The 26,697-nt window shown below is 40.9% G+C and overlaps 1 protein-coding gene across 2 annotated transcripts in view; it reads left to right on the plus strand.

Annotated features, from left to right (window-relative positions):
* Positions 1-5,812: 5,812 nt before the first annotated feature.
* The window catches only part of SCAF4 (SR-related CTD associated factor 4), a 64,545-nt gene continuing 43,660 nt past the window's right edge, over positions 5,813-26,697 (plus strand). For both annotated transcript variants that reach the window (XM_063126712.1, XM_063126713.1), the window contains exon 1: positions 5,813-6,110. In XM_063126712.1, coding sequence (XP_062982782.1) covers positions 6,081-6,110 — 30 coding nt within the window. In that variant the 5' untranslated portion in view covers positions 5,813-6,080. The remainder of the gene's footprint in view (positions 6,111-26,697) is intronic.

Below are 26,697 nucleotides of genomic sequence, written 5' to 3' on the forward strand. Positions count from 1 at the left end.
AGAACCAGGAAGCACAAAGCCTTGGGTAAGCAAAACTATTTCTCCTGAATGTAGAGACACTGGTTATCTTCCACTCATAACCGTCCTATGTTTTCTCACCAGTTCTTTTACCTGCCTTTTCTTTTCTGTTCTTTTTCTTCTGCTGCAGAAAATCAGTTATGGGGAGGGAAGAACAAATTGCTACACAATGCTTTCTGATTGGTGGTGCTAGGAGCCCACCCTTTAAAAAAGTATGTGTATGTAGGGAAGGGATTTTTGGAACTGCACTGGATCACAAACCAAATCATATCTGTGCATTTGTAGGGATAGCCAATTGTAGAAGTTGGTATTTTGGGTGATGATTTAGTCAGTGTGTACTTAAGTGCCATCTGGTGTTTTTTATGAATATTGCTTCACTATATATTTGTCTACACCAGCCTTCACTAAATGAATTCTCTACAGATTTTTGGGGACCACAACTCCAAGAACTCCATACCATTGACACTGCTGACTGGGGCTGATGGGAGTTGTAGTTCAAAATACCTGGAGGGTCCCAGGTTGGAGAAGGATGCCCTGCATCCCCCTCCCTCCCCCCCGAAACAAAACCAGAACATACACAAAAATAACATTGAAATATCCAAAATATTATCTGAAATGTTATTGATAACGTTGAAATTAAAAGCAAAAATGGTTAAGGAAACAAATGAACTAAGGGATTTAAGGTGTTTCCAAAGGGAGGGCTCCCTGCATGACCAATCAAAAGGCATTATGCACTTATTCCTTCTTTTTCTCCATAATGGATTTTTTTATTTAAAAAATTGGAAGAAACAGTGGGAAAAAATGAGAGCATTACCAATGGAAGCCACTACCCCCTGGAACACTCAAACCTCCCGCCTCTCCCCGATATATTACATGTTTGAGGCAGGCCTGGCAAGTTGATTGCAGGATAGACGTCTGGAATCATCCTTCATAACTTTAGTCTACCCCAACAGAAGTCTCTTTGAGATTGCTAACGAGTTATTTAAAAAGACGAAAAAACGTGCATGTGTTTCTCTGTGTGTTTGGGAAACAGCCAATGAGTTAGTCTCTAGTACAGAATTTTTAAAGAATTATTAAAATAGAATAGAGGTATAGATTTTGTTGGTCTTTTCAATACAATGCACTTCAATTATGTTCAGATGCCTTATTTTCTCTCCTCTTCATCTCCTTCCCTTCGCACCCACTTTCTGCAGCCCATGAGATATTAGATAATGAAGGGCACGTATTATTTCTTCCCTTATGCAAGCAGCATAAATTCTTCAAAACAAGACATAATGAAATACTTCACTGTGGTGGACTTGGGGTGCTTCTAGACAAGGCTTTTATTATGCCACTGCTCTGCCTCATTTATGGAGTTTTATGGGGGTTTAGATTTCTTCTACTACTCATAGGTTTCCTGTGCTTTCCCACTACCTCTTCCACCTTTTTCCTTACCACAGAAAACCTGTCAAGGAGAAAAAGATGGAATAGCTGCGCAATGCCTCCTATGTGGTGGCACTAGAAGTGGAAGCACTCTCAGAATATGTTCATCCTACAAATGTAAACCTCCTGTTTTTAAATATTTCCATGTAGTTTTTTCCTCCTCTTTTGCTGGTAAGGGGTAGAAAAGACCCTCCTCAATTTTCTTTCTGTTTTTTAATTTATTTAATCTGCCCAATAAGAAAGGTTCACTGGACAGATTATAAACAGTAATTCTTGAAATATTTTGAGCTGATTCCAATGTAACACTTCTGCTCATATAATTATTGATTTGAGTTAGTGTATGAATGCAGGCACATAAAACAATTAAGCTTTAATGAGGTTATCCATATTATTTCATCCTGGGACAACTCCAGTGAGCACACATCTACTTTGTCCCTCAGATTCTTGCTTGATTCATCTCACTTGCAATCCTATGCATATTTAGGCAGAAAAAAAGGCCTACAACCCCCAGCATGCCCCAGGCAGCCATTAGAACTTTTTTCCTGTCTAAACATGCATAGGATCACATCCTTACAGTATTAGCAAGGCCAGAAAGGATTGGCTTCTTCTACCCTTGCGTCTCCAGCTTGAATCGATTCTATTTGATAATACAAATGTCTCTTCTGTTCTATATGCCTCAAGAAATTATACTAGATCAGCCTACTTTGAAAGCAGGTGGTACAGACAGTGACTGAGACACCAAAGAGGATAAACTAACGTAACCATCTGAGAAGATAATTGGAATAAAATAAACACACCAATTATGTGAAGCACAGAACATTAATAATATAGGGCCTGTCAGACAACATACTAAGCCATGGTTAGGTCACTAACCCTTTTGCAGCAAATGGTTAATGAGCATGTTTAAACTGTGGTTATGTAGCCACCATGTTTAGGAATGGTTCACATGACACACAAAGCCATAATGTTTAGCTCAAAATGCTTAACTTGGTGGCTTAGCGTGTTGTCTGAACAGGGTCAGTGATGGTTTGAATGAGGAACAAAACTTTCCAATATACATAAGCATTCCTGCCTGCAGGCAATTTTTATTCTTCCCTCTTATTCTAAGTGGCCAAGATTGTCTGAAAATTAATCTGCAGAATGTGAGAAAAAGGAAGATTTTGCATGATACGCTAAGTCATGGTTCACGCTAAGCCATAATGTTTAGCTCAAAATGCTTAACCGTCGTGGTTTAGTATGTTGCCTGAACAGAGCCATAGTTGGTCTGTCAAGTTAAAACTAGCGCCACTCTAATGCCAATTATACAGTTCCATTGTCATTCTACTATATTATGCATTTGTGGGACTGTGGTAGCTAAGTGCGACTGAGAAGGGGACCCCCCTTGTGCTAGGCATTACACAAACACAGAACAAGAAATAATAGTACCTTACCAAAAGTAAGTTATATGCTAACACAAAAGCTGTAAGCGTAGTGATAAAATATCATGAAACAGTATGCACATTTAGAATGGTTAAGATTCAATGCCTCAGAAACATGATTTATGTGCATTATTATAGCTACCTTGTGAAGTAGATGTCAACAGGGAGATCTCTGGAAAAAATACATAATCTGATAAGAATTATATGTACCCATCTTTGCTGTTATGGATGCAGATATGAAGTATTTCTACTAACATTGGGTCTTCTGGGTGACATAAAGCGATGAAGAGTTCCCCCCCCCCTTCTGTAATAGGTTTTTGAAAACGCAATCCCGTTATTACCACCACGCTGACTGCAGTTATTGCCACCATAATTCTGTCCCATTGCCAAACATTATCACCATGACTGTAATTCACAATCCATTTGAAGCAAGAGAGATCATCTTGTGGAAGTAACTTCTGTGTATGCTGCTGATGTGAGTATGGCCATGAGTGTTCCTAGATGGGGACATGCATCTCCCCCTTGGGTCACTAGTTATGGCTCCTAACTGGTTTCATACAGTTAGAACTGGGTTGATCAAGTGTATTTTCCTAATAACCATTTTTAACTCTTTTGTGTTCAAAGGGTATGACATCCTGGTCCTAAAGACACAGACTTTAATCCTGTAAAATCTGTTGTTACTAAGGGTAATTCCAGACAAATGGTAATTCCTAGCACTGCCAATAAAAAATACATTGTGCAGCAATTCTATCTTTTCCTCCTTAACAGATTTTTTGAAGAAAGAAAAAAGACAGAAGTGGTGGGAAAATATAGGAGGCTTGCAAGTGGTTAACCGCCCAGAGAGCTCTGGCTATTGGGCAATATAGAAATGTAATAAATAAATAAATAAATAAAATAAGTGGAAAATGTTTTTGTATGGGACCCTGACCCCCTGTAAAATTTGGTGAACAGGCAGGGTGAATGCACGATAAAAGACTAATCTCGGAGCTCCCTACTGCTAACAATAAAAAGGCATTGTGCAGCTATTCAGTCTTTTATTCCTTAGCCAATTTTTCCTGGCAAGAAAAAAATATGGAAGAAACAGTGGGAAAACATGGGAGAGCTACAAATGGAAGATGTCATCTGGACCCGCTATAAAATTCCAAGAATGAGGCAGTGCAATTGCATGATTGGGACAAAAGTCCATTGAGGAAAAGATGGAATGTCTGCAGTGTGTGGTGCTTCCAATCAAAAGGCATTGATTGAAAGCACTATTCCATTTTTTTCTCCTTAGTGGATTTTTTGACTGCTTCTAGACAAGGCCTTTTACGGTACCATTGCCCTACCTCATCCGTGGAATTTTACAGGGGGTCCAGTTCCTCTCATAAGCCTTCTGTCACATGCCTTTTCCATGTTTTTTCTTACTGCAGAAAACCTGTTCAGGGGGAAAAAAAGTAGGAAAAGCTGCACAGTGCCTTCTGGCTGTTAGCACTAGGCCTCTACGTTTGGAAGCAACAAAAGATAGAAAAGGCTGTGGGAAAACAGGAGAGGGTTACAAACTGAAGATGGCATTGTATAAAAGTCTATAAACGAAGCAAGGTGATTGCAAAATAAAACCTCATCTGGAAGCACCCATATGAGAGCCAGTGTGGTAGCGTGGTTAGAATGTTGGACTGGGATTTGGAAGATCTGGTTTCTAGTCCCCACTTGACCATGAAGATCACTGGGTGACTTTGGGCCAGTCACTGGCTCTAACCCGACACAGGGTTGTTGTGAGGATAAAACGGAAAGGAGGAGGATCATGTAAGCCGCCTTGGGTTCTCTGCAAGAGAAAAAAAGACAGGCTATAAATGTAATAATAAATAATAACACAATTTGGTAGCACTAGAAGTTCTCTGTCAGAAAGCACAAGTGCTACTGACTTCAGCAGGACTTGAAGCACCATCCATGCATATGAAGAGCCATACTGGATCAGACCAAGGACCCATCTAGTCCAGCAATCTGCTCATACAGTGGCCAACCACCTGTTGATCAGGAACCCACAAGCAGGACATGGTGCAACAGCACCCTCCCACCCATGTTTCCCAGCAAATAGTGTATACAGGCTTACTGCCTCATACTAGTGGTAGCACATAGTCATCAGGACTAGTAGTCATTGATAGCCTTCTCCTCTGGGAATTTATCCAACCCCCTGTATAGCCAAATAAATTGGTAACCATCACCAGATCTTGTAGTAGTGAATTCCATAGTTTAATTCTTCCATGTGGAGAAAAATGCTTCCTTTTTTCTGTCCTGAATCTCCCACCAATCAGCTTAATGGGATGACCCCGGGTTCTAGTATTATGGGAGAGGGAGAAAAATTCCTTCCTATCCACATTCTTCACACCATGCATAATTTTGTACACCTTAGTCTCCTTTTCTCCATGCTGAACAATCCCAGCTGTTGTAACCTTCCCTCATGGAAGAGATGCTTCAGTCCCTTCATCATTTTAGGTTGCCCTTTTCTGTATGTACACTTTTAAGTAAATTCCATTGAGTTCAATGAAAGTTACTCTCAACTAATTGTCTCTTCTTCTGGAGACTTGACTCAGGCGAGGATTGTAAGAATACATGGGAAATAACTGTATTTTATTTTTATAGGGATGTACGGTATATAGTGACTAATTCCTTCCAATTTGTAATCCCTTCAGAGCTCAAACCTATACAGAAAAAAGGTCCTACAACTCCCAGCATTCCTTAACCAGCATGGCTGTCTGAGGAATGCTGGGAGTTGTAGGACCTTTTTTTCCTGTCTAGCAGTGCATAGGATCGTGGCGCCCTTATTTAATTTGCTGCCTCCTCGAGGCCGCAGGGGACGAAATGGGAGAGAACTCCGGAAATAGCCGATTAAAAGCGGAGTGGGAAGGCAGCTTTGTCACGTGGTTTTCCGGGAGGGCGTGCGCTTGTTCGTTCGTCTGCCTGAGTTTTGTACGCCGCTCTACCTCCACCCCCTTCCTCCGATGGGTGGCGCGAGGCCGGGCGGCCTGTGCTATCCCAGGGTGCTGTTCGCGGCGTGGGCTCCACCATCCCGCTGGGGAGAGACAGTCTGCGCGGAGGCTTCGCCAACGAGACGCTGCGGGCTACCGCCAAACGGACATGTTAGCGCCGAGGCCTTGAAGGCGGGACGCGGCCGAAAACGACGTCCCGCGACCTCCTCCCGGCTCCTTCGTGCGCGCGTGCTAGCACATTCCGCCGAACGACAACATGGAGGCTGTGAACGCCTTCAACCAGGAGGTGGGAATGGAGCCCGGCAAGGGAGTGCAGGGCGGCCAGGCCTCGCCGGGCCCGGTCTCTTGGGTTGGTGGGTGGGTGGGTGAATGGGAGGCGGTGGGGGCCCGCTCCTAACTCTTGAACTGTGAGGGAGGGAGGAGTTCCTACGCTGCAAGGGAAGAATCGCTAAGGCCTTCCTGTGGACAGCGGGCTCTCCTGGGCCCGGCGTGTGGGCGGCGGCGCAGTTGCTGCGTCGGGTGACCCGGGCACCTCGGGCTCTCTTTCTCCTCAGCCCTCTTTCTTTCCCCTCAGTCTACCTTCCGCCCCGCGAAGCAGCTCGTCCCCACTCAAGCCTGAGCGGCCTAAGAACTTTTCTCAGATATCCGGGCCTGGCTCGCCTATCCCGGTCCCGCGCGTTGTGAAGGCCCGGCTGGGCTACTTAAGGTCAGCCCTATAGGCTCAGGGAGAAACCGAGAGAACGGGAATGGAAGTTTGTGTGCGTACGTGCACGCGCGCGCGCCCCCACTCGCCAGCTTCGCACTCCGCTTGTAGGCGGGGTGGGCCTTGGACCTTGCGTGCGCGCGCGCGCTTCGATAGGGAAGGAGGAGGAAGTACTAAGCTTTTTCCTTGTAACGATATGATGGGAGATCCACAATAGAACATCTTGAGGGTCCTTTTATTTCATTTCTTGCCCAATACCCGCTCTATCAAAGCGTTGGAGTTTTAGAGCTACTTCTAAAGATCTCTGTTACAGAATCTAGAAGTGAATAAAGCATCAAATACTGAACGGCTTAGATAATATACACATTGTTCAAATCATTGAGGAGAATGGGGGAGGGTGAACAGAAATCCTGTGAGACTTATTTCCCCCCTAACGTTGGTAGTGGTGGGCAGGAAGGGAAAGCGGATGATCTTTCTTACTATAAAGTTTCTAGCTAATTTCAGAGATGCTTGCTTTATAGAAAGTAGCATTGGCCACATTCTGTCAATTGATTGCTGGGAAATTTTCAAGTTGAAGTGTTTGGTGAATCCCTTTAAAATTGTCCCCTTATGTTTTCTTTAGTGTAATTTACAATTAACGTGGGTCAATGTATCATTTGCATACGTTTTACAGTTGAATGTGTTTTCTGCTGCAGCTAGCTAGGTAAATCAAACCTTGCATAAATAGATTTTCTTGGACCCAAAGTACAAAGCAGATTTTGAAATAGATCACTGCATGTTTCCTCAATGGAAAGCTATATAAAATTCACTCACTGTAACTGTAGGTTGGCTAGCCAATCACTGCATCGTTCTAGTTAGAAGACTACCTTAAAGCTGTATACAGCTAGAGGAGGACACATGGCATAACAGCTTCCTAAGCACTGCCCTTATTTAAACACAGTCTACATTATGGCAGTTTTATACATCTCTGGTTCTCTTTCTTTAAGCCCTAGGGAGCTGCTAGCGCTTTAAAGATAGAAAGATGAACATAGAGACACTCCAATGTTGCAGAAATGAATAGAGCACTACAGAGTCCTTATGCTCTCCATAAAAGAGATTAAAGAAGCTGTATATAAATGGCAAGTTCAGTTTGTCACTTAGGTGCTTGACCAGGGGCATTTTTATATACCCAGGCAAATATAGGAGTTGAAATCCAATAATGGGCCTGTTCAGACAAAACACTAAGCCATGGTTAGGCCTCCAACCCTTTTGCAGCAAATGGTTAGTGGCCATGTTTAAACCATGGTTATGAAGCCACCATGGTTAGGAGTGGTTCACACAGCATGCTGAGTGATGGTTCACATGGCATGTTAAGCCATAAGTATAGCTCAAAATGCTTAACCACCATAGTGTTGTCTGTACAGGGTCAAGGTTAATTTCTTGGGTCTATAAATTCAATTGAATGAATAGAATCTTAAATAACACTACTAGGGCATGAACCAGATATAACACTGGAAAGGCTGTATTGTTTAAAAAATAGGTAGCTGAGTATTTGCTTGCAAAATATTCCATAAATACTGCCCACATTAATGTTTGATTATCTTAGAAAAAGCATCCTGGCTTGAGTAAAACATCCACCAAAAGAATGGATAGTTACTTTGCTGCCCATAGTAGGTAAAATAGCTCAAAGGTCTGCCTCACTATAACAAAGTGTAGGTACTGGGCAGAATTCAATGGTGCCCTTGCATGAGCATCCAGGGCTGCTGGGGGCGACATAGCACTTCTGGGTTCAAGCCTTGAAATGAGTGGAAACACTTGTTTCTGGAAGGCACAGGTTGCGCCCCTTCGTGAAATGAAAGTCTCTGCTCATTTTGGGGCTTGCTCATGGAAGCACTACATCGTGACCTGTCGAAGGACCTGCATGTGTGCTGAGTGGCCACACGTGCTTTGGGACCAGTCGACCTGGCTGCCCGCACATGGGCACCATTGCATCCTGCCTTCTGAGTACAGATTTAATAGCCACAGTGTTCAGCTAAGTGTCAGAATGACTGCTGCATCTGTGCACTCTTTGGTGGCAGAAATCGGTTAAGCTGATACCTCCCCAACTAGCTGGGAGGTCAGAGTACAAGACTATGGTTGCTTTTTCTGATTTCTGTTTAAAAAGAAGCAAAAGCAGACTGTACATGTCTGTATTTCTGTGGAATGGAAAAAACAGTCTCATGTCATTCAAAATACGTACTCATAGAACCCCTTAGGAGTGTCAAGCATATCTTCTATTATTCCATTATTGCAGTTTGTGTTTTGTTAACCAATGTCTGTGCAAGTTCAGTATCCTGTGGTTGTTTGGGAGTGCTCTTTTCTCACAGAGAGAAGAAGGCTGCGTTCAGAGAACACGATAGCCCACAATGGGTTAATAAGATACTCACAGGAGCTTATTTTGAAAATAAGTTATGGTTACCCCCAGGGTGGTTTTAAATCACGATTTAAGTCACTACTCAGAAAGACTCGATTTAATCATGTAACTCCCCGCCCCCCCCAAAAAGTGCACTCTTCCTCGCTATATTTTACACAACTCAGAGTTACCAAAGACTCATTCTTGCTGGTATAATCTTAATATTTACAACAGATGAAGGTTTTATTTTTAGAATAACAACTTTTCAGATTAATTTTAATTTTAGCTTCTTGTGCAAATCTATTCCACTCCCAACAATCTAGTCATTGAATTTTTTGAAACTTATCGCTTAAGAGGTAAGGGATTGATTCTGTGTACATAGATTTGCAAAGGAACAATGGGATTGTGATCTCTGCAGACACAAATTCACAGTTTTGAGAACTGTAAAACCAAGCATCTGATAATATCGTCTAGATAGAAAAATTGCCCAATAATCTTACAGAAACCTCTGGAAGAGCATGACATTGTGAATGGATCAATGGAATTCATTTACCAAAAAATGTAAACATTGCATGAATATACAGCCTCATGCTACATAATTAAAAACTAATCCTTATTTCATGATGAATAGCCTTTGGACTATCATGCATCTTAAATAGAAAACTTCCTTTAGATAGATTTTTCCTCAAAAAGCATTTTATTTTAAAAAATTGATTTTTAAAAAATATCATTGATTTTTATCCACCCTGGTTACCCCCCACGATCAGATAAATAACATACTGTACATAGCTTATTATGCTACTGTGTGTTGGTTAACTCACCCTGCCCCCTCTCAATCCACCCACTTTTATCCCATCATCCCTTGCTGTAGAAAATATATTCCACCGACCCTCATGCTCTGGCAAGGTCACCAACCTTCCCCAGTTGGCAGGCTTTGATCAGGGGGCATTTGCATGCAGTAGTGGAGCAGGTACAGGTGCAGATGAAGTTGCAAGCATCTTGAACACAGTTCCTGCAATAATTTATTTGAAGGCCATGTGTGCTGTCCTGTGTTTTAATACAACACAGGTCTACGGCAGGTAGTATAACACTGTTATTCTGTAAGATCAAAAGGAAAGTGAGACCAATGCATCATCCTTGTGGTACAGATAGAAAAAGGGAGAAGGCAAGTAGGAGTGAATAATTTACCCACTTACCGTATTTCTTCGATTGTAAGACGCCATCGATTGTAAGACGCACCAACAGAAAAAAACCTCTAAGACACACCCGCGATTTTAAGATGCACCCCATTTTTAGAGATGTTTATATAGGGAAAAAAGTGCATCTTAGAATTAAAGAAATAGGGTAGTAATGATTTACAGGGCCTAATAACAAGACAAATGCAAGTCATATTTGGATTGTACTTGTAGACTTGAATACAAGTAGTGAATTTAACAAAGTTAAGCTTTACCTGTCAGAGAAATAATGAAATTATTGTTTACGTTTAATGTTCAGAAAATATTTATTTATTTATTTAGAATATTTATATACCGCTCCTCATTGAAAAAATTCCGGAGCGGTGTACAAGGTAAAATGAAAATAAAAACAGAATAAAACAGTTAAAACAAAATTTAAAAAGAAGCAAAACAACAACAACACAGAAATCCAAGGCTGCATGTTAGAGAAAGGCTTCTTGGAATAAAGTTGTTTTCAGGAGGCGCCGAAAGGAGTACAAGGTTGGAGCCTGTCTGACCTCCAGAGGCAGGGAATTCCACAGGAGGGGTGCCACCACGCTGAAGGCTAAAAATACAACAATATCTGAAAAGTTCGTCTCAATTCTACTGGTTTGAGTGGAATTTGAATTTAATTATACCTGGGAAACTTTATAGAGGATTCCTTTTTACCCAGAGTAGACTATGTTAAAAAGCAACAATGTATTCTGACTAAGCCTTTCTTATAGGTTGTTTACAATACAGGTCTGCCTGTGGCTCTGATCCTGTAATCATACATGTGTGTTATGCACCTAAAGGGCTCTCCTGAGAAATAGGGTAAATTGGAAAATAATAAAATAGGAGCTGTAATGGATTTAAGTCTCAAATCATTCAAAATACATACGCATGACAACCCTTAGGAGTGTCAAGCATATCTTTTCTATTATTCCTTTCTTGTAATTTGTGTTTTGTTAACCAATAAAGTGATAGGTAGATTATTTATGTGTTGTGAAATTCTAAAGTTGGAAGATACCCAATGTGTCTTGTAGTTTGAACCGCTGCCCTTTGATAGCATGGTTTATACCTAAAGCTTTTCCAACAAATACCTGTCAAGACTTTTCTCAGAAACCTTCAATTATAGCCTCCCTTGGCAGCTTATTCCGTTGTTGACTTTCTCTTTTAGGCCCCATATACCTCTTGTACTAACAGTAGAATTTAGGTGGTATTTTCTGGCAGTCATTATGCTTCTAGGAATACTTCCACTTGACACACAATAGTAACAGTAACCTGGAGAGTGTTTATAGCCACTGTGACTACAGGTCATTGATACCATTATCCTTTATGAATTTGTTTAATCTGCAGTTAAAGCTGTGTAAATTGGTTTCAACCAAAATAATCAAGGGGTTGCAGTATTTTCCATACAAGGAAAAGTTAAAGCATTTGAGACTTTTTAGTTTAGAAAAAAGACAACGAAGATGGGAGATGAATGAAACTTAAAAAAATATCACTGGCATGGTGAAACCAGATAGAAACTGCCCCTCCCCATAATATCCCTCAACTTGAGGTTGTCCATTTAAATACATTGTCAAAAGTTGTAGAGATGGTCACCAGCTGAGATAGCTCTAAAATGGGGATTGGAGAAATTTATGGAGGACATGAATATTTTTTTTTTTGGCTACGATAAATAAATAGCAGTTTCATGCTCAGAGGCATTATGCTTCTTAATTCCAGCTGCTGGGAGCAAACAATAGTTTATGGCCTTTGTGCTCTGCTTGTGGGATTATTGGAAGTATAAGGCTGGCTACTCCTTGAAACTGGATACTGGATTAGTAATCGTATTTAGCCATTAGAAAAGTACTTTTGAAGTGCTTCACAGTAAGGTAAGTATTATCTCTGTAATGCAGATTGGGGGTGAGGATAAGAGGGAATAGCTTGCCAAATGGCAGGTGAGATTTGAACCAGGGATGACTTAATCATAGCTCAGTCTCTTACCAAGATAAATTTATATGCCATGATATATTAGACTTTAAAAATAGTTAATGCACTTATTACACAGCTATTCAGTAGGCATTTTAAAATCACAATTATACAATCAGAATCAATTAGCAATACAAAACTTAAAGCATATAACATCCCAGTGTTAAAGCAGACACTATGTGGCCTTTAATCTGATTGATTTGGGCTCTTGTATTAGTTGTGGCCTATAGGGATCTGGATAAACTTTGTTTTCGCTGCACATGATATTGTTGCCCCCACCCCCTCTGGGCCATCAGGGGCTGTCATAGGTGTGTTAGGTGCGGAATGGAGGTGCAGTTTTATTTAGTGCCAGAATAATTTGTGGATACTTGTGCTTACGCCTTGGGTCCGATTGTTATGTTAGGGGTTGGAAGAAGTTTTTTCCAGAGCATGCTGGTAATGACCTTGGGTTTTTTTGTCTTCAGCTTGAGGTCTTTCTCATTTGTGAGAGTCATCCTAGCTATTTAAATGTGTACCGTGGAAAGGTGCTTACATGTACTGTTCTTGTGGCATGTAGTAATCTTGATTGTGTATCTAATAAAACCTTGTTAGAACGGTTCTACATACTGCTTTTAAAGGTGAAAACTCTTCTATGGTGGCTTCCGAAAAATATAAATAAAATTTCAACCCAATAAAACATTAATTAACTAAAACAAACAAAAAATAGTAAAACAGTAAAGAAATACAGGTAAAACAGTAAAAACAAACAAACAGATTACTAAGCAGGCCAACAGGAAGCATTCCAATAAAACCTCTCTTAGAAGAAAGTTGTGGAGAACAAATTGGTCTTTAAAGCCCTCCTAAAATCATACAACTAAGGGGCCTGTTGAACCCAATTAGAAATGCATTCCACAACTTGGGGCCACTGCTGAAAAAGCCCTTTCCCTGGTGCCCAACAACCTCATTGTTCTTATTGGCAGACCCATGAGAAGAGCCTCAATTGCTGCTCAAGTGCAGGCAGGCTGATATGGGTGAAGATGGTCTTTCAAGTAACTTAGTCCCAAACCTTTTAAGGCTTTAAAGGTCAAAACCAGCACTTTAAATTGGGCTCAGAACTAGTGCAGCTGGCATGGTATGGGTGGCACATGATCTGACCATTCGGCACAAACCAGTACTCCGATGGTTGCATTCTGCACCAGCTGATATTTCTGGACTTCCTTTAAAGGCAATGCTATGTTGGACACATTACAGTAGTTTCGATGTTACTAGAATAAGGGTGCTGAAATTCAGGCTCATGGGTCAAATCTAGCACATCTGGAGTTTTAGTCCAGTTCTCCAGATGGCCATATTTCCTTTCTCCCAACTGCCCATCATTTGGTGGTTTTCTGGATTTTGTGTGGCCGGTTCTAATGCCTCTCCTAAGGTTTAGTTGCAGTAAGAAGTCTCACCATACTTTTCCTTCAGCTCCATCCACCTCTTTCTTGGCTGAATTAAGTTTCAGTTCGCTTGCCCTGACCCACCACAAAACCACCTCCAGACACCAGTTCAAGAGTTTTTCAGCTTCCATGGAAGAAACAGATACAAACATGATGGAGAGGAGTGTGATCTGCATAATGATGACACTTCAACTCAAACCTGAATGGTTTCCCCCAGTGGTTTCATGTAAATATATATTGGGCTTGTTCAAACAACACACTAAACCATGGTTAGGCTGCTAACCTTTTTGCAGAAAATGGTTAGTGAGTGTGTTTAAACTGTGGTTATATAGCCACCATGGTTAGGAATCGTTCACATGACATGCTAAGTCATGGTTCATGACACACTAAGCTGTAACATTTAGCTCAAAATGTTTAACCAGGGTGACTTAGCATGTTGTCTGAACTGGGTCATTTAAAAAGAGCTTCAGCTATTGAGTGGCATAAAAATGTAATCAATAAATAAAAGGCATGGAGGGACAGAATAAAACTCTGTGACACACCATAGGCCAGTGGCCTCAGTTTCTCCTGGGACTGCTCTGCCAGGCAGGACTGGAACCACTGAAATATGTACCTCCCGAGTCTAACCCAAATAAGCAAACTTGAACAATACTCTGGTTGATGGTGTCAAAAGCTGCTGAGAGGTCCAGGCGAACAAACAGGATTGCACTCTCTCCATCTGTTGCCCAGAGTAAGTCATATACCAGGCCAACCAAGGCAATTTCTGTTCCAAAACTAGGCCTGAAACCAAATCAGTGTTATCATCCAGCACTGTCTGAGATTGAGAAAACAACACACAAATATTTTGCCCAACAATGGCCAATTTGACACTGTAAAGTAATAATCAGAAACTATAGGATCTACATTTGATTTCATTAACAGTGGCCTCGTCGCTGCTTTCTTCAAAACAGTGGAGACTACCCATTCTTCAAGGAGGTGTTAACCACCTCTGAAGTCCAAACACCCAGGCCAGCCTTAACTGATTTCACAAGTGAGGATGAGCAAGGATCCGAGGAGCAAGTTGTCAATCTTAATTCTTCAAGCAGGTTGTCCACCTCAGTCTTCACAAGCTGAAAAGAGCCCATAATAACATGATTAGAAGGTGCATTAGCCCATTCCATCTATGGCTGTCACGATGGTATGGTGTTCAGGTTGACATGGTTACCAGGAACTTTACCTGCAAAATGTCCAGCAAATTTGTTACAGAGGGTCTTCAAAGATTCAAGCTGTGCACTCTAGATTCTACTGCAGTGGCCTTTAAACATTTGAAAAGCTCCACGTTTAACAGACGTGGTGGTGATGAATTTTTCCAACACCATCACTGCCACAAAATAAGATCACAATTGTTAGGAGTCTTCCGCCATTTGTATTGTAATCATTGACACTGACATTTCATTTCTCTCAGATTCTCAGAATGTGAAGGAGCTGAGTTCTGTGATTGGTTCAAGGATGTTTGGGAGCAATCATATAGATGGCCCATAACATTTCCTCATTCCAAGCAGAGATCATGGCCTCAGCAAGATTTCTGAGGCGTAGTGGTCTGTTGTAACAAAAACAGTAAAGAGACTTGTGGCACCTTAAAGACATACAAATTGTTATGACATAAGTTGTAGACCTGAGACCACTTTCTCAGATTCATGTCATGTCATCTTGAGTTGGCAGATTAGAGAGTGAGATCCATGGAGGAGAAGAAATGTTAGTGAGATGAGGAGAATGAAATGCAAGAAATACAGACAATGTTAATAATGTTTAAGCTTAGAGGTATGTAAAATAATTGCAGTGACCATAAAGTGATTTTCATAATCTTCATTGATAAACTGATTAGTACCTATAGTGTAATAGAAACTCATAATCACTAGTGATAGATATTACTTCAGCAGTTTCATGCTGAAGTTCCTTTGTTCAAGAAAAGCTAGTTTAAGATCAGCAACAGCCTGGAAGATTAGCTGAAAGGCAGGGACACACAAGCAAGCCGTGCCCACTGTCCCCATGCATGAGGGTTCTTAAAGAACTTCCTGTATTGAGCAGGCAAGCCAGCCTCCATGTGATCAGAAGCGCTGACTATGGCAGGGTTCTTGATTGCGCAGGGGCTTCTAACCACATTTGGATGAATGCAAATAGAAACCCTTTGAAGACCTTCCTGATCAACATAGAAGGCCTTTAGAAGAGACTGCATGCTTGGGGGCAGGGCTTCCATGTGCATCTTGCCCCTCTATACAGTTTTAATCATCACGCGTGCAGGCAAATACCTGCATAGGCCTATTTAATTTTTGTGAACTGCCTAGAGAACTTCGGCTATTGGGTGGTATAGAAATGCAATAAATAAATACTGAAATATTCTCTTACTTTTTTCTGAATATTGCCCATTCTGATGTCAGATTTGTTTCCATTTATTCTTTTGGGTAGAGACTGACCTGTTTGTGTTGGGAAGAATGCAAAAGGAAGTTGTTGATGAATTATAGCATATATCACACTGTAAGATGAGTAGGTGAATTAAGTGATACTGTGGCTGACACGATTAGGCCCTGTAAGAGTGTTGGCTGCACTTGCTGCAGGGGCTAAACTCTGTGTTTCTTACCTCTGTTATGTAGGATTGTGTAAATTCATCTATGGGAGGCTAGAGGATGGATAATTCTACATTGGGTTAGGAGTTGGAATGAAGGTTCTTTAGAACTTTCTTTAGTTCTTAATACAAAGTGCTCAAGATAGTGGCAGCCAGTTTTCAGGTGTTCTCAGAGGGGAGCAGATTATTTAGACCTATTCTAGTCTGGTTTTAGGCTGGGGTTGGGGACTGAAACAGCCTAGGTTGCTGTGATGGCTGACCTGTTCTGTGGGAGAGAGGGGGAATAGGACCCTATAGATTCTCCTGGATTTCTCAGTGATATTTGATACCATCAGTAATAATAGTAATAATAATTAATTTCTTACTTGCCTCTCCACTTGGATCGAGGTGGGGAATAACAGTGAATATAAAACACATAACTGAATAAAAACATAGTATACATGATTAAAACATCCTAAAAACATTCTAAAATTCCACTGCATAGGCCTGCTGGAATAGATCAGTCATCCATGGTATCTAGTTGGACCAGCTCTGTGAAGATTGGCTCTGCAGTTTATTGACTACGCTTTAGTTTGGATTTGTTAGCTTGGGTTTTCATATTGATTTTGTGCTGATGATGCTTGTGATATTACATTTATAGTGTATATTTGATTGTTTATTGTTTTATTGATGGTATCCTACGTTGGGATCTATTGATATAGGGAGGTTATAAATATTTAAATAAACAAACCCAAAGTGGGATTGGACTCCCCATTCACAGATTGGACTCATGCTCAGTTTTTAAATGCATCTTTAAATATTCTAAAGGAATGTTAATAACTAAGTGTCAAAAGTTGGTGGTTTAGGATTTATTTTGTTCTCAAGGAAATCAGCATGTTCAAACAAGGAAAATATGTAACAGTTCAGTCCCTGTTATGTCTTGGTAGGGCTGGAAAACACTTGTATCTGAAACCCTTGAGAACCACTAATCGTCAGTGGGTGACATCCAGCATCACATGAATGGGCTTCCTGCTTGTGCAGTGGAAATTCCCTTTCCTCCCCCCTTCTGTCCAGGGTGTGGGTGTGCAGAGGAGAGATCCATTCTGCCAGTGGTGTCTGTACAGCTGGCAGACAGACACAGTTGGATAGAAACCAGTATAGACAATGGACCAATGGTGTGAAGGCAGGTTCCTCAAGGTAGAAATGGTTTCTTGAAAGTATAAATGTGAAAACAGTCACTCTATAGTAACTTGTTGCATTTTACTTCTGAAGTACCTTCACTTTCAGTCAGATGTATTTTCTCTGTTTGCATTTGGTTTTCCCTTCCTACATTTTATGATGAGAAAATCAATGCCACTCCTTTCCTATTTAGACCTGTTACTTTATTATTTAAAGTACTTTATTATTTAAATCTACTCTGCACAAATACAATATTTAATAAATGTCTCTTGATTTTTATGGAGTTAACTAGGTTCTATGCTTTGTCATTCTATCACTTTTTAAAGTAATGATGGTTCATAGCATGATTTTACATTTATATTTTGTGTAATCCCCATCAAGATGGAACTAGGGGGCAACATTTTGTAATGGATTTGGTCTTTTTTGGAAGGTAGCTTTAATAAGGGTACTGGGGGGACTACTGCTTATCCCCATGACTTCTTGGTATATGGGATTCCACAGAGTTCCATTATGTTCCCTTTGTTGATCAATACCTAAACAAAACCACAGACAGAGTTTGTTTGGGGTTGAATTTCATATATATGCTGATGACACCAAACTATCTCCTTCCAAGATCATGGAAACAATTGAGGTTTGAGACTGTGGCCAAATCAACAGATTAATGCAGACAAGACAAAAATATTGTTTGTCAATAATAACAATTTCTAGATGAAAAGCAATATTAGTTTGTTGCAGCAAAAGAGTGTGGTACCTTTAAAGGCTAAGGCATCTGTTATGGCATAAGCTTTTGTGACTTAGTCGCCACATTATCAGATGCATGAAGTGTTATCTTCAGTTTAGAGATATATATGAACATAGTTGTGTGTAGGGCAGCCTTCCCTAACCTGGTGCTCACCAGATGTTTTGGATTTCAATTCCCATCAACCCCAGCCAGAAATGCTGGGAGTTGTGGAGATTGTAAGCAATGAAAAGCAAAAAGTAATGTATGTAGAATTGTTACAGTGACCATTCACAAATCAATGTTGATAAACATTCTGGCATTGGTTAGCTGATTAACAACTGTAGTGGGTTAAAAACCTATTATCTGTATACCTGTGAACTTGGGATATCCCATTATTATGATTATTTCTATTCTGCCCAATATCTGAAGTTATTGGCTAGTTTACAGAAATTAGTAAGATAATAAAATACAGCATAAAATATAGCCTAGAATCCAGCAATTTAAAGATACAAAATTTAAAACAATTTAGATAACAAAAAAAAAATTGTTAGAATTTTATTTATTTATTTTATTACATTTTTATACCACCCAATAGCCGAAGCTCTCTGGGCGGTTCACAAAAATTAAAACCATGAAGAGCATAAAAACCAACAAATTTAAAACAGAAACACAAAATACAATATAAAAAGCACAACCAGAATAAAACCACACAGCAAAAATTAATATAGGTTAAAATATGAGATTAAAACAGCAAAGTTTAAATTTAAATTAAATTAGGTGTTAAAATACTGAGAAAATAAAAGGTCTTTCAGCTGGCGACAGAAAGAAAACAATGTAGGTGCCAAGCGAACCTCTCTGGGGAGCTCATTCCACAACCGGGGTGCCATAGCAGAGAAAGCCCTCCTATAAAATACTAGATCTGTTGAGACAACTGGCATAAATGCCTCATCATATGCCATTAAATGCCTGGAAATATTTTTATGCGTCTGTTGAAGTGGACTCTAGGCCACAAAACCTTATACCATAAAAATGGTTAGTCTTTAAAGTGTACAAGGTATTCTCATTAAGTGGGAGAGCTGTAGTGGAACTGCCTGTTTTAGATGGGGTTGTACGCCCCTTGAAGAACCAGGTTGGCAATCTGAGAGGCAGTGGCTAGGCTCAGTTTTTGCGTGGTGTAGTCTGGATATCACATGCCTTACTCAGATGTAGGTTAATTACCATAACTTGCTCTATGTGGAGCTGCTCCTAAAGAGTACTTGGAAAGCTCAGCTGGTATGGAATGTGGCAGCAAGAGTTTCAACTAGGACAAATGCCAGATATCATGTGACTGCTCTAACGTTAGATATATTGGTTTTCAGTTTGTCTCCAAATCCAATTCAAGGAGTTGGTGATCTCCATTAAAATTTTTAACTAATTTGACTCCAGAGTATTTATCAGACTGTCTTTTCCTACATGATCCTGTACATTCTCCTGAGATCTTCTGGACAGGCCCTGTTCTGTGTCAAGTAGAGTTGGTGGGTACACTGTTATTATTTTTATTATTATTATTATTTATTTATATAGCACCATCACTGGACAGGACCTTCTCTGTTGTGGCATCCAGGCTCTGAAATTCCTTTCTTCAGAAGGCTTGTATGTATGGCTTCCTCCCTGGTGACATTCTGGTGGCTGATACACACCATACTTTTTCATAGGACCTTTGGAGTCCAATTAAATTGCTTCCTTCATTAATATGGTGACTAAAAAAGTGCTGTTCAGATTTGTAGCTTTTTGAAAATTTGTATTGTTTTAGTGATTGATCATTTTTAATGGAAATATTATAAGCACTTAGAGTGTTCCTTAAATGGAATGAAAATTTGAGTTATAAATATTTTAATAACTAAATATAATAAATGGTTTGTATGAGTAAATAAAAATGTTTTCTATAAAGTTTTAATAAATGTGCCGGAAGACATGAATTAAGGCAGTTAGAAGGAACAAGGGAAGTGAGAAAATTGGTTACAAGTCTGGGATTGTGTTGTGTGTACATAACATAGTTGTGGAAGTACATTAATAGCAGCTACCTTGCAGCAAATAAGGCATGGTGTGTTTGTGTGCAGTGACATGACACTCCATTAGGTTTTTCAATTGTAGTAGACTTCCCATGTGTCTTTGATGTCAGTGATATACACAATTGAACCTGGTTGTTACTGAGGACTGCCCTACACTGTAAAAATGCATTTACAGAAGCTCCATAAACAAGCTGTTTTATTTTAATTTGGCTACTAAAGCTGCTGTGGTACGCTTCAATGGGATTCTTGTCTGAGTAGACAGGATTAGAATTAGGATGAAACATCCAGACCTTTTTCTTAAAAATAAAGAATCACCACTAGAAGTTCAGTAAATCTTTTGCCCATGCTGCCTGCCAGAAGCTGAAAACTCAAGGAGTTACTAGATACTTGCTTACTAAATCTACTCAACACACACTCCAGTTTGAACTACTTCAGCCTGTCCTCCAAAATTAAGGATTAAAGAACAGGGATTCCGAGGCAGGTAGCACCTTTAAAAATAAACAAATCATGACTTAAATTCAAGTATCACTCTGTTTGGTACCTCTTTTGGACTTGTTAAGATGAGATCTCCAAGACTGAACAAACAAGTAGAGTGTCGTGTTCATTCCTGTTCCCTCTGGCGTTCACACGTGCTGGCAAGCTGACATGAGACACTCATATCAGTGAGACTTCTTTTATTGAGGAAATCACACAGTAGACAAGCTTAATGGTTACAGAATCTCCAAAGCACACTTAAAGCTGAACGATGGTTAGGAAGCTTTAGGCTCTTTTTCTGAAACGATCCTTAAGGCAAACACTTGGAGAGGGTGGGATGAATAGGGTGCGCCAATGAGAGCTTTAAGCTTCTCCAGACGCCCCATATGCTGGCTCCTCAAAGGGACATGGCAAAACTCCTAAAACAAAGTCCCAGGAAAGGTTGCTCTGAGCCACCAGAGCCGGGCAGAGAGATCTGTCACGCACTTGTCAGTCTCAGCCTACCACTACTCAGCTGACCCCGTTACCATGACTTCAGGAAAGCTTGAGCCTCAGGCCCAGGAGTCCCATCCTTTTGCTAAGGACTGGAAACTCCTTGCCACCTGAGTCTGGGCACGAACACAGAATCCACAGCATATGCAAGTCCAAGTCTATGAAAAGCCTCACTACTTTTCATGGCACATATCAAAAGTCCAAATAGCAAAGCATCCATGTGCAGAGTGCTTTCAAAGTCCCAAGTGGAGTTTACAGAGATAACTGCTTACAGAGATAAGCTTGTAGGAACATCTGATATTCTCAAAGCATTTCCTAATAAATCTTACCACTAGATACAAGACCTATACCTGTCGTTATCCCCCACCCAAAACGCCTTCTGACCCAGAGAACATACTCCCTTCTTCCCACCCTTAACCAGCTTGAGAGCTTGGAGGTGCTGGTGAAAGGGTGTGGTTACCAAGGGAGCATACCAAAAACATTGTCAGGGGGTTGGGAACTAACTGTGGGTCCAAATGGGAATTGGAGAAACCCTGGATCAAAGCTACAATTTCAAAAGTTGCACATTACAAACACTCAGCATATGGCTAGAAACGTCAAAGACAGATTTAGGGCAAACAGTTTGGTACAGAACCCCCCCAAAAAAGTATCTTAAAACAAAACATCTCTTGGTACAAAGAAAAGCACGTCTTTAACAGCAAGATTCAACAGTAGCAATGTCCACAAGCAAAAGATTCTTCGGCCAGCAGTCCCAGGGTGAAAAGTCTAGAGCAGAGTGTCCAAACACATTCAAAATAGCAAATTAGTCTCTTTAGCTGGCAAAAACGAAAGCCCCTCGTAGGCGAAGGGGACGGCGGGTGGGGTGGTGGTGGAATTTTTTCCAGGTGGACAGCAATCTTCTGAAGGAGGCAGGCATGCAGCAAAATAGCAGAACATAAAAGCAAACTTTGTAAATCCAAGCAAATGGGAATTTGCTGACACTTATGAAGTAATTTAGGCAGGTCTCTGTGTTTTTGGAGACAGCCATTGCAACGTCTTCGAATTCAGACGGAACTCCAGCTTACTGGGTCGCAGTAGCATTTTTTTGTGGCTAGGTTTCATACTGTCGTGTTCATGCCTGTTCCCTCTGGCATTCACACATGCTGGCAAGCTGACATGAGACACTCATATCAGTGAGATTTCTTTTATTGAGGAAATCAAACGGTAGACAAGCTTAATGGTTACAGAGTCTCCAAAACACATTTAAAGCTGAATGATGGTTAGGAAGCTTTAGGCTCTTTTTTCTGAAATGATCCTTACGGCAAACACTCGGAAGGGGGGGTGAATAGGGTACGCCAATAACAGCTTTGAGCTTCTCCAGACACCGGCTCTTCAAAGGGACATGGCCAAACTCCTAAAAAGAAGTCCCAGGAAAGAGTGTTCTGAGCCACCAGAACCGGGTAGCTGACCCTGTTACCATGACTTCAGGAAAGGTTAAGCCTCAGGCTCAGGAGTCCCATCCTTCTCCTAAGGACTGGGAACTCCTTGCCACCTGAGTCTGGGCACGAACACCGAATCCATAGCATATGCAAGTCCAAGTCTATGAAAAGCCTCACTGCTTTTCATGGCACAGTTCTTAGATATCCAAAGTCCAAATAGCAAAGCATCCATGTGCAGAGTGCTTTCAAAGTCCCAAGTGGAGATGGAATCTAAAGCAGGAGGGAGGTCAGGTATTGCGTCGAGAGATGAAACCTAGCAAAGCTTTTTCAGCTTTGCACCAGCCTTTAAGGCCTATTCAAAGTCACTTGACAGGTCTTCTGACCTGTAAACCATGCCCACGTGCCAAGAGGGCAGGATGTTACAACCCACTTTGAAGAGTGTCCCCCGCCTTTTCCAAAGCGCTCTGAAGTTCCCAGAGAACCGGCTACTTCAAGGCTGAAGCAAAGGAGTGAACCAGCTACTCTCATGGGAACTGCTTACAGAGATAAGCTTGCAGGGAACATCTGACATTCTCAAAGCATTTCCCAATCTAACCACTAGGTACTAGTCCTATACCTGACAGGGGGAGCTTCAATTCTCTCATCATATCTCCTTCCCTACAGTCCAGATGCAAGTCTCCCCATGCTCTCATCACATCTCCACAAACCAGGGAGATTCCCTCTATAGCAAGCTTCTCCTTTTACTCAAAGTAATCTTTTCCTCAGTAGTCCATTTCTCTCTTAACTATTCCTAGGGTTGCAGGGGAGGGAACAGAAATATTTCTTCCATATGCCCCTAATATTGTGGGAGAAAAGGGAGAGTTCTTCCACCCCTACGCAAGTCTTCTACCCATCTAAAGATTGGAGTTTTCCAATTCTTAAAGATTTGCTGTTGCACCTTGCTTATCTTTCCAGAACCACCTAAATGGCTCATATTCCTGTTCAAATTGATTCAGGTGTAGGAAAGAGGCTCCTGACTCTGCTGGTGGTTGCAGGAACTGATTCCTGGAAACACTGGCAGAGTCCCCTTCTCCATGGAGAGAGAGGCACTTGATGTCATCCATCCTACCAATGGGATGCAGTCCAACCCCCAGATCAAAAGTGGTTTCCCACCCCTGCTGTATGGGAATATTTTAAAGATACTCCCCATATAGATTTTAAAAATGCAAAATGTAAACAGTGCAACAAAAGGATGCAAGGCTGTGTTGTAAAGAATAAAACAGTATAATTAATAATGTATTTAGTAGTAAATTAACATGGTGTAGAAGTCAGATTTGCACCATTGTTTAGGAAATGAATGAAGTAGTATCAGTGGGAAACTTGATTTAAATAATTGATTTAAGTTGGCCTTTTTTCTTGCTGATTTAAATCAATGCATCCTGGTAACTGGAGGAACAAAACTCTGATACAGGCACTGCAGGGTTGTTGTCAGTCTGTTTAGCTTTGGCTAGGATTCTTTTTTCACATCGTATGAAAACAAATTATGTGCTTGGAAAAACTATGTGCATTTTTAAAGTAACAATCTTAAATTACAATTTTGCATTAGCTTCATTCAGATGTAATTAAACAGAATTTCAGAGAATCCTGGTTTAACGTAAAACTATCCTGGTGCATACAACCTGTTCACACAGTCTGTTCACTACTGCTGAACTAACCAGGAATCAAAAGCTTAATGTTGTTGTTTGAACCAGGATTCCTAGCTTATTGTGGGGCCATTATAAGCCTGTCTTATGTGGAGGCAACAAGGTAGGAGTCCCTGTTTGAGTGGCATTACTAACCTTTTGGTTTATTGTTTAATTTAGCCATTTCTGCTTGCATGAAGAACAATGTATTAAGTTGTAACTTCTTCACAGTAAAGCAGGATTCTCCGTAGTTCTGGCTTGCTGCTGAATTTGCCAGTGTAAATTCATAGTTTAAGATGGTTACCTTAAAAATATGTACAATTTTTTCAAGCCATGATTAGTCCCTTATAAAATTAGGTATAAGAGCCAAACTTAGATGTTAAGAGGGAGAGCAGTATTACGTCACATCATTGTTCTCTCCTCCTTCCGCATGTTGTGGTTTCCCATGGAATGGGGCAGGGAAACTCTGAGCATGATGATGTCATGCTATGCACCTTCATTCATGAGGTGTTACTCTGTTCCCTACATCAGCTGCATGCCCCTCTTAATGTATAATTTGATCGTAAAATAATAGGGTTTTTAAGGTTACATACTTTGACAGAAATTGTATCCTTGTGTTGCTTCTTTAACAGCAGTTCAAATATTTCAGCAAGCCAAGAACATACAGTTTTTTTAGTTTAAGCATAACAAGTAGAGCTTCGGCTATGGGGCGGTATATAAATGTAATAAATAAATAAGTAGGACCTGCAACAAAAAGTTCAGCCCCTAGGAATAGTGTGCATGTTCAGAGCATCAGTCAAGATACAATAAGCCAGTCCTCATAGAAACAAGTCAGTCTTCCCCATCCTGATGCCCTCTAAATGTGTTGGACTAAAGCTCCCATCCTTCGTAAATGTTGCTACTGGTCATGCTGGCCAGAGATAATGGGTGTTGTAGTCCCAACACATCTGGAAGGTACTATGTTGGGGGCTGGCTGCTATAACCAATAAGAAGCTTTTCTGTTCCAACTTACACCAAGCATTCAATGGCTCCCAGAAGCCACAGAGCATCCTAAGTTTTCACTGGGCTATATTGGGGTCCCCCCAGTAGGATTTTAAAGAAGATTGTTTGTACTGATGCATACTTTGGGGTTCATTTGACTGTGGTGATCCCTTCCTGTTTGTTTTTCAGTAGCCCTGGTTGGCCCCCAATCTTGTTCACACTCAACCACTTGTGTTTGCTTTAAGGAACAATGATTTTAAACAGAGTTTAGAAGAGAGGTTCCTGTATGTATGGCAATTAAAGTGCTTTTATAAACAATAATACAAGCAGCTCTATTGAAAGTGGCTATTTCAAACCACAGTGTTAGCTAACTTCTACATTTGTATTTTTGCTTAATCATTCAGTCTTAAATACTGTTCTATCCTCTAAAAATATTATTAAAAAGTACAGCTGAAAACATTTAAGTACATGAATCAATTAAAGCTTTGGTTGAGTACTCTATAGGATATAAAAGATGAGGGCAAATTTTAATTGGGGTTCTTAAGGGTATACTTTTTGCACTTATTGTGATTCTGGTGTGCAGCAGTGAATGAGAAAGAAATGTTAGACAGAAAAGCTGTTCTAATCAATGGGCAGTATCCAGTCCTGCCCACCATTTCTGTTCCATGCATGGGCAGCCCTGCCAGTTCCATTGTACAAGTGCCCCTCACTGCTTGTACATTGGCAAATTAGCGCTTTTGCATGCAAGCCCCTAAATGAGTGGAAACACTCATTCTTCATCGTGGTCTCTATGCATCACACATATGGGCTTTGCACCTGCGCAGAGACCGAACGGAACCTTCTATAGCTAAATGGAATGTTTTTGGCGGGAACCCCTCCCCTATGCTACCGCGCATGTCCCTGGGGTTCCCGCCCTTACCTCAGTTCTTCGTCGTCCGCCATTGTGCTTAGACTCATAGAACGAACCTCTAGCGTTCCTTAAATTTTTCCTTCATAATTCTGGTTTTTCCTAAACTTTTCTTCAGATTCTTCAATCTTTTTCTCTTTTCACTTTAGCTATTAAAAAAAAAAGAGTTAATATTTTTGTTTCTCTTCAGCGACCCGTTGTCGCCCTCGCCCGAGCTGTATGGCAGTGAAGGCCCCTTTTCGCAAATGCGTTAAGTGTGGAGCAAAACTTCCTCCTACAGACGGTCATTCATTGTATGTTCTCTGTCTTGGCGAGGCTCACGTAGTGCAAACTTACCATCACTGCATGGCATTTACCAAGCAGACTAGAAAGAACAGAGTAGACCTTTTGCGTGCCGTTTTGTGGGAAAAAGCCCTCAAGGCAACGGACGCGACGAAAATGGACAAAATGGCATCAAATAAGACCGTTGGAGACCGCAGCACTGAAGTGTGCAATGACACCAGAGCAAACAGTAGGGCACTGATACCCCTCATGCCTGGGCGGTCATTGGCAAGAAAATTGCAAAAAAGGCTCGGACGCCAAAATCTTCCTCTGATCCGGAAAAGAGGAAAAAGAAGAGGAAGAAGGAGGGAAAGTCCCCTTCGGCAGCGAAACCAGCTCATAGCCGTTCAACTGTCGTAGCGGTATCGACAGCTTCTACAACTGCGTCAGTACCGAGAACTTGCTTGCTACCGGCACTAGAGGCCACAGCC

This window comes from Elgaria multicarinata, chromosome 5 (assembly GCF_023053635.1).
Source record: "Elgaria multicarinata webbii isolate HBS135686 ecotype San Diego chromosome 5, rElgMul1.1.pri, whole genome shotgun sequence".
Classification (NCBI taxonomy): Eukaryota; Metazoa; Chordata; class Lepidosauria; order Squamata; family Anguidae; genus Elgaria; species Elgaria multicarinata.